The 10,385-nt window shown below is 35.7% G+C and overlaps 1 protein-coding gene across 2 annotated transcripts; it reads right to left on the reverse strand.

Moving 5' to 3' along the window:
• Positions 1-2,152: 2,152 nt before the first annotated feature.
• On the reverse strand, positions 2,153-9,991 carry LOC107476224 (DNA glycosylase/AP lyase ROS1). Of its 2 annotated transcripts, none has more exons than XM_016095996.3 (21): positions 9,705-9,991; positions 9,030-9,501; positions 8,035-8,750; positions 7,558-7,954; positions 7,124-7,474; positions 6,758-6,848; positions 5,828-6,677; positions 5,667-5,746; positions 5,399-5,483; positions 5,129-5,220; positions 4,981-5,049; positions 4,853-4,889; positions 4,642-4,724; positions 3,807-4,322; positions 3,634-3,670; positions 3,489-3,546; positions 3,191-3,330; positions 3,004-3,069; positions 2,813-2,927; positions 2,684-2,722; positions 2,153-2,486 (listed from the first exon to the last, which is right to left on the reverse strand). In XM_016095996.3, exons 2-21 carry the CDS (start codon positions 9,484-9,486, stop codon positions 2,248-2,250), a joined length of 4,518 nt encoding a protein of 1,505 aa, XP_015951482.1. In that variant the 5' UTR covers positions 9,487-9,501; positions 9,705-9,991; the 3' UTR covers positions 2,153-2,247. The 2 variants fall into 2 exon arrangements, with proteins under 2 accessions (XP_015951482.1, XP_020991880.1); XM_021136221.2 differs by lacking the exon at positions 9,705-9,991 and adding an exon at positions 9,655-9,679.
• Between the last annotated feature and the right edge of the window lie 394 nt (positions 9,992-10,385).

Below are 10,385 nucleotides of genomic sequence, written 5' to 3' on the forward strand. Positions count from 1 at the left end.
AAGAGGAGATCATTTTCTAATTCACCATGACTCATGCTACATAATGGGGAGTTTGTACCTTTTCTGGTATGAAATTCCAACCCTAAACTTAGTACTTCTTTGATTTCTTAAATTTAAGTGTTGAAGTGTTTTTGCAGGTATTACTCTCATCATTTCAATCCGAAAACCACTTCATTCAAACACGTCAGATTCTTTTTTTATATATTTTTTATGGTATCTTTCAATCCGTCAAGTCAATTAATTCGTCACGGTTCTAAGTTCTATTTAAAGATTTATTATCAATGATCAATAAATTGCTACATGTACAAGACAATATTTAAACACCCAACATTTACTTAAACAAACGAGTGAACTAATCACTCGACCAACTCAAGTTAGTTTCTCTATAACTTTATTAATTCCATATTTTACAATAAAAACGTAAAATATTTATTCATATGTTTGTGCACTTCGGTAATGATTACACCAAAAATATGTTTCTCTTTACTATAGAATTAACTTTACAAAGACTCCATAAACAAGAATTAACTTTACAAAGTGATGTATAAATAAGGTTTTTTTTCCCCCTTTTATTTGCACAGAGGGAAGTACTTTTTGTACAATAATTCAAGAAATATAAAAATTGAATTTAATTCAAAATATATCTCATCACCAATTTTTTTTGTCAATGGGGTTGCTTGATATTTGGTCATGGTCATCTTATTTTTTTTGTACACTGGAGGCCCTAAGGCTACTCATAGTGTTTCCAAATTCAGAAAAATTTGCGTCTTCCAAGATAATAAACCATTGGGCCTGAGCTTTATTTTAAAGCCCAAAGAGTAAGAAAAAGCCCAATAATTTGCCGCAAAGAGTTGGAGGGAGCACGAAAAGCATATGAAAATGGCGGTATGGCGCCAACATGCTACGATTTGCGAAACGCAAGCCATACAATGCGACTCTATCACTCTCTAGATCTCAAAATTTTTCTCTTACGCTGCTATAGTGCTATTGATATTGATATATGATGAAGATTTCGGGGTTTCGATTTTGATTCGCTTTGTTCATGCGCGTTTAGATCAGATCTGAAAGGTAAGCTCCGCAAATCTATCTCCTAACACTGTAGTCTGTACTCTCTCTGTTTCTAGTTCAATGCTTGAATCGCACTGTTACTTTCTTCAATGGCCCGAGAACTCATTTGATGACTATCCCACTGTTATTTGCTTTTGATGCTTGAATAGCACTATTTATATTATAGTTTTTAATGATTCGGATTGAATTTTCTGTTCTTTCATGTTAGTGTAATTAGCTAAATATTGATGGTACACATACTTGCGCAAGAGGTTCAAATTCAATGTTGGATTGATGAAATTCATCTCATAAGAAATTACACACATGAAAGTTTGAAATTCAATAGTTGGATTTATGAAATTCATCTGTATATGAAGTTATTCAATGGCATAAGTCAATATATATCCTGGCCAACCCTCCTGGGCCGGCACCCTAGCTGACCAGTTTTGGCCACAGGGACATATACATGAATATACATATGTATGTATACATATGTATTTTTTTGGTGTTGAGATACGTGTGTATGCGTATACATAAAATAATTCTTTTGGTTAGTGTGGGAATGTTTTAGTTCCTATTGGAACTAAGAGTTTGGTATTGTGAACTAGTAAAGAGATTAAGATCGACTGAATTGAAGTTTTCGTTCCTCGTTTGCTGCAATTTGTTAGTCCCTTTTCTTTTCCATTTGAATTGCATGTTTTTTTCTGCTAATGAAAGAAAGCATAGAGTCCAATTCCAGAAGTTGCCATTAGAACTGGTAAATTATTAGACTTTGGAGTTAACAGATAGTCCATCAGGTATGCATATATTTGTTTTGTAATTATCTCTCACTCAAGAAGTGATTGTAATAGAACGCTGAGGATTGAAAATTTGGTTGTTGAATGCTAAAATGAAAGCGAAAAGCATAAAATTCAAATTCGAATATTTCTAAGCCCGTCTTTGCAGGAGTTGGGAGGAGAATCCTCAGCTCCCGTTTCTCTGCTTTGGCATCACCCGGCTCACATTCTCCCTTCAAGTATAGAGCCTAGGTACTACCATTGACTCATTATTGGTCCTAATTTTTTTTCTTGTTTTTGTTTAAAGAAAAAATTGCTCACTCTGAGTATGACAGAAACATGTTAAAGTTCATTAAACAAAGAAAATTGTCACTGTTGGTACATATATTTTACAGAACAAGATAAGTTTTACAGAACAAGATAATTATGACATGAACAAGGATGGATTTTCTTTGGGTTTTCCCCCCTCCTGAAGACTTTGGCTCCCAGAAACCACTTCTGGTTGTTCTGGGTTTGTTTTTGCCCCTTCTGATTTTGTGGCAGTTGACTTTTTCCTTGTAGTCCCTGTGGCCTTCTCCATCTTGCTTGCTGGGAAATGCAGTCTCGCTTTTAGAGGACGCGGTGCTCGAGTTGCTCTATCAAATCCCCGCACACAGACATACCCTGCAAAGCAATTTTCCACCATCTGTTTAGAGAGGATAGGTTGTATATCTGATGCATGCTTTTTTTCTTATTTAATTATTATGTGTTATTCCTATTAGGGAAGAACTTCATCATTTCATTTCAAACTAATAAATAAAGCAGGCCGAGAGATTATTGAATTATGCAAAGCAGGATACATTTTGGGAACTGAATCTTACCTCTCCAGAAGCATTGTTGAATTTCAGGCGTTGTTAAACCTGATGAACAAAAATCATAAACTCAACTTCAATTTACATTTATTTATTTATTGCTTGATATATCTATCTATATAAATTTGATGTCTCCACCTTTAAATATTGATGTTACAGAGGTTCCAAAATATACTGTTCGCCTGTTCAGGTTCCAGATCCAACTTCGCGGAACGCTGATTGGATTTTTACTCGATTCATGGTCAGCAAATACCTGCATTAAAAACTTCATCTTATTAATGCTGAAATTGCAAAGAATAATTGCAATATATGATTACACACTATTTTACCTCATTGACTTGGAAATAGGTGCCATTTAGCGGAAATCTTCCTCGCATAGCTGTTCGACACGGTATCTGTATATATTCATCATCAATTCAAGTGAGTACATTTTATATTTTGCAAATTTCTCCTTCCTATATAATAGATAGTAACTAAGAAACATGTTAAAATCATTAATTTGGCAAGCATTTATACCAGGATTGTCCCTCTAACTGTTTGCGAATCTGCTTCCCGAACACTGTTGCAGGAAAGGCATTCTTTCTCATTACAGAGTTGGCCACTTTCTTGATAGCTGCATTTTCTTTCAGGTGGTTGTATAGAATTTGCTGTCTCCCCTATGTAATCATTGATGTATTTGGCAAATTGAATTAAAAAAAGAAAAGCAGAAAACTGTACATGCTGCAAATTTTCTTGCCTTATTGTGCAGCATAGTGCCATGTATAAGCCTATTTAAATTAATCCGAAACGAAGTTGAAGTTGCTATTTTGTTTACCTGGAGCCCATATAGCAAGAAGATATTTGCCTGGATCATCTGCCTCTCGTTTGTCCCACTATAACAAAAAAGCAGTTAATGAAAGTTGCACAGAGGAAAAAAAACTAAAACATAAATTTGATGAACAGATGCAGCAATATCTAACCCCTTCCAGAAGAGGATGCGTATCTGGGAGTTCATAACTGCATGAAAGTGAACACAATTAGTTACAATGCTATAACACTCATTATGGGGGGTGGACATGGCATGTGTTGCAACTCTCTCATTGATGTTATCGGTTTAAAGTTAATTAGTGGAAGAGTTAGTTATTTTACTTACACGCAATGCTCTGTCCGTAATCGGTTCACATTCTTTAACTTAGGCATAGGAATGTTAGCAGCTTTTGGAGTCAAAGCTACCAATGCCCTTGACATTTCCGCTTCTTGAAGTTCCATATTTCCTTGCATATAATTTTTTAAATTCAGGGTAAACTCCTCTAGATCAAGGTCGATGGGAGGAATTTCCCGTGGCTCCCAGAAGGCATCCTCAATATCATGAATTGGTACTTGTGAGCATTCTGCCTCTGGGGTTGTTGGCTCTTCAATAATAGGATGGCAGATATTCTTTTCAGATATTGATTTTAGCTGTTTGGCAACTTCTGCTTGTAGAATTTCTGCTCCTTGGTTTGGATTCTCAAGAAGGGGCAAGTGCAACTGAGCGATGTTTACCGCCGGATTCTGATCCATCGGGTTCTGATCCATCGGATTTTGATCCGTTGGATTCTGATCTGTCGGATTGTTTCCGGAGGTACTGACTATACTTGTCTGCGCTGGCCCTGGTAAGGCAAGTCTTGCACTGCATACAAAATAGATTATATGCAATTGATCTATCCAATGCATGTTTTTGGATTGTGAGTGGTAAGAGATCATTTTCAGCTGTTAAAATAGAATACAATTATACTGCTTCCAGTATAATGCAGTATTTAATACAGTATTTATGCTAATATGAACTTCCTAATATTGTCTTTGAAATCCCAATTTTGTTATCTATATAGCCAACAATTTAACTTGAAATAACTTCTACTTTTATTGTTCATATGTATGAGAAAGAAGTTTTATATGATCCTGCATAATCGTTTTTTCTGCAAATAATTTTTAATATATTGTGAACATACCTTGCAAAAGCACTAGCAAAGTGTCTACACTCCCCTTTCAATGGACATGCATTGCAATTTGGTTTGTGTTTTGTGCAGAAGACCTGCATTCATTTTCGTGTTTCTTGGTATCACATCAAAGCTTTGGTAGGTAGGATCACTGACTTTTAAGTATCAAGGAAAGAAAAATAAGAAAAGATCACCAACTTTATGCACAACATGATGCAATTACCTTTCCAAATGTAATCATCTGGTAATGTAGCTCGTATCTGCATCATAATTTAACAGAAGACCAAAGAAATAAGTCAATATATTCATTTTTTGTTCATGTGATGCAGTAAATTGAAATGAAATCCTTACAATGTTTTTTGATCTAGTTTGCACAGACGAGGCCACAGATATTTTTGTACGGTCTCCAAAATGGGGTACCTACATAGGATAATTACATTAGCACTTCTTAAATAATTTGCTAATCATGCTTAACATCATTTACAAAGTAGGTACTTACAGTTCCAGGAGGTGCAACTGTAGTGTCTCAGGAAGTGGCTGCAGCGGTACCCATCCAAGTCTTACTGCTATTCTTCCAACATTGGTATCCACCTGTAATATAGCCATAGCATTAGATACTCAGATTTATTTATTTATTTTTCATTTATTTATTTATTTATTTTTCATTTATTTATTTATTTATTTATTTATTTTTCATTTATTTATTTATTCATTTATTTATTTTTTTATTCATTTATTTATCTATTTTACAACTATATATAGAACTTACAGGAAAGGCAAGGTGGTGCAGGGTTAGGAGCCTCACACACTCCACACTTTTCAGTCCCAGTCCCTTTATACTGAGCAGAAACTCCCTGTATTGAGAAATGAATATTTATCATACACATATGTTTGCTGATATGTAATTCATCTCACACTTTGTGGTTTCTAAACCACAAAGTGGAGATATGGTAAAAAACATTTGAATGATGTATTTTCTTTTAGTTCAGTAGGTGTATTTTCTTTTTATAGAGTAGTTTATTTACTGTTGGCCTTACTTTGCTTTGTCCGGGGCGACGTCTCTCAGCCACTCTAGGTCAATATCACCGTGATCTTCAACCAGCCGATTCAGGAAGAGCTGCACAGTGAATCATATTATGAGAAGCAATTCAACAGAAAGGAAAAAATGATATTTCATTTTGTGGAAGTTCAACTGTACCTGAATGCGTTCAGCGAGCCTGTTGTTCATGCCCCTTTCTTTGATCGCATCTGAGATTGTGCTAACATCTGCACATCTCACAGCATCCCAGTCGAGAGAATCCATGGTGTTCCATGTCTTCTCTCTCTTCCCTGCTATAGCTTGCGCGGCTGTTCGCAAGCTATCCCAGTTGATTTCGTCCTTTTGCTCTTTTCCTTTGCCCTTGCTGTCTTTTTTTGCTGAACTTGTCTCTCGGGCCTCATTGCTTGCTTCACTTTTGTGGGCACCAGCAGTTGCCTGTGCTGGAGCCACAATCCTTTGAGAGTGAGACCTTTGAGACATTTCAGCTCCGTTGTCTGGGCAGCAAGGCATGCTCTTTTCATTTTCTGAGCTGAGGACGGATTCCTGGGTTGGGAAGGTGGATGCTCTGAGGGGGACCTGACTATTTTCTTTGGGGCTGCCATTCTTCAGGTCCCCAGATGTTAGCTTCTCAGTTGCTTCATCTCTTTTTGTGTCAGCTTCTTCCTGAACCTTGGTTGAATTTTCTGCCTGCTGGGTGATATTGACAGAAGTGTTCTTCTCCACTTCTGAGTGGCCCCCCGAACAGGATCCCATCTTCTCATCGTTCTGCCCATTTGAAGCTTCGCCAGTTTGGGAAACCCCAGAGCTTCGGGATGCCACCATATCATTAAACCCCGTTCTCTGAGTCATTTCTGGGACACTCCACTGTGTTATCTTGTGTCCAGAATGCTCAGTGGCGTCATGAACGGGTGGATTCAACGGCGCATCCCCCTCTGAGATCTCTACTGGCGCCCCAACATTCACTTGTGATTTGTTAGGGAATCGAGCCGCCAGGGCCATGAATGCAGAACTGTTAAAGGAAAAAGAACAAACAATGTTACTATGGCATCTGGTAAAGCTTGCTTTCAAATGATACTGCAGAATACATACCTTGAGAGATGGTCTGAGACATTTTGGGTGAGGAAGACCCCCACCACCGAATCCACCACTGATCCTTTCCAGCGAGAGAAGCGTCTGTCTCCTGTTGTTGATTATGAGTCGTATAAATAGTGTTATGAGTGCAATTAGTGTACTAATGCTAAGCTCTTGTAAACTTTAAGTTCTTGTTTTTGTTATGTAATTTGGTTTTAATGTTAATTGTTGTTTGAATTTAATATTTTCCCTAAGTAAATTTGCAATCAGTTTATTTTCTTCTAAGTTCTAATAATATATTAATGATTTTATTAATAATTTTTATTTTATATTATTATGAATAAGTGAATAAGTGATAATTATTCGGGAATAATTGGTTGATACCTTGTACACGATGCATTTTTGCAATAAACGAGTCTGCCCTCCCTCGAAATACATTTCGCTCTTCTTCCCACCATTTGGACTTGTCTTCATCTTCTCCATCAATTCCATGGCTGTTTATATCCAACATCAAAAGCTTCCACACTCTATTAGTTTCTTCATCAAGGTTAACCCTAGCGCGTGGATATTGTTTCTTGAAAGGAACAACTTGGCCTTCAAACGGAATGATGGCGCCATCAAGACGCTTTTGCTTTTGTTTTTGTTTTTTTTGTTTATACCTTATTATTGCATCCTCTTGTGTTTTGATTTTCAATTTTTTAAATTGCTTTGTTATAGCATCTACATCAGAAATATCTGCAATGCAAAAAATTTTTGGTGAGAATATATTTTTTATATGTATATAATGTTGACACAAATCAATAATTCAATTGAAATACCTAATGATTTGTCCACTGCTTCCAAACTTCGCACCATTGAGATGAACTTGTAAAAATCAGAATTACATTCAGAGTTGTCAGAATTGGATGCGTAATCAAGTCTGCGCGCATCTTGCGGAGAAATTGTCATTTCTACTTCATTTTGATTAGTTGCGGCAGAAGTACTCGCTGTTTTAGATTTCGTTCTGTACAAAGACAAATCATTATGATGTACCCCAATGATATTCCTGCCACTCGTATTTGGACTCTCTGCATTTTCAGTTGTCTGATCTCTTTTGTTTTTGTTATCTTCAAAGCTGCAATTGACAATGGGCTTTGTCTCCTGCGAAGTGCTTTCTGGAGAAAATATACTTGACGTTTTGATATCTTCAGTTGATCGCTCATGATCATATGATACCTGATTAATGAAACAATTTTGATTATAATCAAATGCATTAATGTTATAATTTTGATTATAAGTGCTGTCGGAGTACTAACCTTATTTGTTGCATTTGTTCTGCTATATCTCATCCTCTTAGCGGATGTGTTATGATCTTGTGTGCCGATGGGTAATTCTATGTAAAAATTTCCACTTGTAGAGCTTTCTTCTTTGGATTTCTTATTACTTCTTGATCTTGTGTTAGGTCCACGTCTTAATGCTTCACTGAATTCTACTGTGGTCTCTGTTGGATAAGACATGTTGGGCGTTTTCTTCTTCCGACCCCTCTTCTTGATCGTCTTTTCTATTGGTTGTGCTACGGGAGGATTGCTTTGCGACGGATCTTGTGCTTCTTTGTCACAACTTGCTGTCCCTTCTGCTGTTGCATTTTCAGTGCCAGTAAATCCATCAAATAAAGTCTTTTTACAAGACTTTTTTGTAGAGTCTGGCGTCAAGTCTTTAATTGTTTCTTCTGCTGGAGTAGTAGGGGTCTTGTTTATTCCTTTTCTTCTCACGTATTTTCTTTTGCCAGTTGAATTTTCTTTGAGCTGAACATTCTTTTCTTCAGCTAGCTTTCGAGTTCGTTTTGGCTTGCCTTCTACAATGACCTTGGGACGGTGCTTTCTTCTCTTTTGTTTTGATTGTGGTGTGTTTTCTATCTGGATGGCATCCATCTTTACTGGTGTGCAAGCAACATCAAATTCTTCGGCAGGATTATTTTTTTCCATATTCATTGACAATGATGCAATTTGTGAGCAACCAACTGACGATGTGCCTGTAGTGACAAAAGATGATAAAAAAAATATAAGGTATCTAGAAATGCAAATAAATTTGTACTCATATGGATGCATCTGTACTCATGCAAATAAAAATTAACTTCGTACATAAATAGAAAAAGAACTAAAGAATTATTCACCATAGAATCTACAGAATAAATACTAATAAACTACTAAATAATCTATCTAGTTGTCATTATCATTATTAGTTTACATTGTATTATAATGCAACTACTAAATTTAACAGGACCAATTGTAAATAAAATATGTTGACTTACCCTGAAGATTTCCAGTGTTATTCATGGCTGCTCTGTTGTAGTTGATCTGTGAATCCAATGAAGAAAAAGCTGGATTCATCGATCCATTGCCTGATTGGGTTGCATTCAAATTAGCTGATGTTGCATTCTCTTGCATGGTCGCTATAAGTTGAGAAAAACTCATATGACCAAGTCCAGGAAGATCACCAGATACTGTCTTTGCACAAGCTTCACTATTTTCACCAACAATGTTTTTCATTCTACCTTCATTTACTGACCCAATACAGGACCTTTCCATAAAACTTGTGAATTTGGAACATGCAACTGCTCCATCACCATGAGTGGGTATCTGGGGCTGATCTTCCTGTTCTGGTGCGTAGATCGGCATTGTTTGAAGAATGGGTTTTATGGGAGTAGTGGGAACCCAACGAGTCTCAACTTGTTGATCTTTTTTATTATTCATTTCTCTGATATCCATTCTTAATTCCTCAATCTGATTGAAAATCACCAACAAAAAAGTAAAAAAAAAAAAAAATTGTAAGAGATTAATCCAAATGAAAACAAATGAGATTCAATGATATAATAATCTAGTTCATATATCGAAAAAACATACTCAGCATTGGGAGAGATATACAGTTGTAGTTACCTTTTTCTAAACAACTGGGGGTATTGGGAGAGATATACAGTTGTAGTTACCTTTTTCTAAACAACTGGGGGTATTTTGTAAATGGGGAAGAAAAGTGTGTTCCTGAGTGAAAATGAAAACGATAGTGACTGATTATTGCTTCCTTTGAAACTTCCGCTTCGTCTGCTTGAATTAAATTTCTTCTGTTGTTTTACCAACTAGTTAACCAAAAGCTAACCAGAGAAAGGAATACCAGAAAAAAGAGGAGAGATTCGTGCTAACGGTAGTTACAGTGAGTCAATGCTGGAAATCTATATATCACGTTTATAGGAGCAACATCACAGTAATTAACATGTAGAATTTCACATGCATTCTGCTAGATCAATTTTAATTTATATGTTTTATCTGAATAAAACAAACAAATGAATTTTTAAATATGTAATTTCTTTTTTCTCTTTCTATGCTAAATCTTTGGTTGACTATCACTGTCTCACTCAATTTAAATAAAAGAAAGAATGAGTAATGTTATTTAAACATACTAAGATTTTGTGCATACGTACTTGCATGCATGAATAAATATTTTAAGAGTTTAATTTTGATTCATTAAAATTCGTTGTCGCAAGACTATATGCTGATGTTACTATAATAGAATAGAAGATATGTTTTTTTTGTTTAATTACTCTATTATTCTTTATAATTTTATAAAATTTTTAATTAGGTTTTTTTATTTTTTATTTTTGTTAAATTGAGTC

The sequence above is a fragment of the Arachis duranensis genome, chromosome 2, assembly GCF_000817695.3.
Source record: "Arachis duranensis cultivar V14167 chromosome 2, aradu.V14167.gnm2.J7QH, whole genome shotgun sequence".
Taxonomy (NCBI): domain Eukaryota; kingdom Viridiplantae; phylum Streptophyta; class Magnoliopsida; order Fabales; family Fabaceae; genus Arachis; species Arachis duranensis.

What these genes read in the sequence shown, in the direction of transcription:
- LOC107476224 (XM_016095996.3), bottom strand. Translation starts at nt 9,486, where the DNA reads ATGGATATCAGAGAAATGAATAATAAAAAAGATCAACAAGTTGAGACT. An exon ending in AAAAATGCATCGTGTACAAG is followed by an intron (nt 6,849 to 7,123) that starts GTATCAACCAAT and finishes AATCAACAACAG; the next exon opens with GAGACAGACGCTTCTCTCGC. An exon ending in CAGTTAGAGGGACAATCCTG is followed by an intron (nt 3,070 to 3,190) that starts GTATAAATGCTT and finishes GAATATATACAG; the next exon opens with ATACCGTGTCGAACAGCTAT.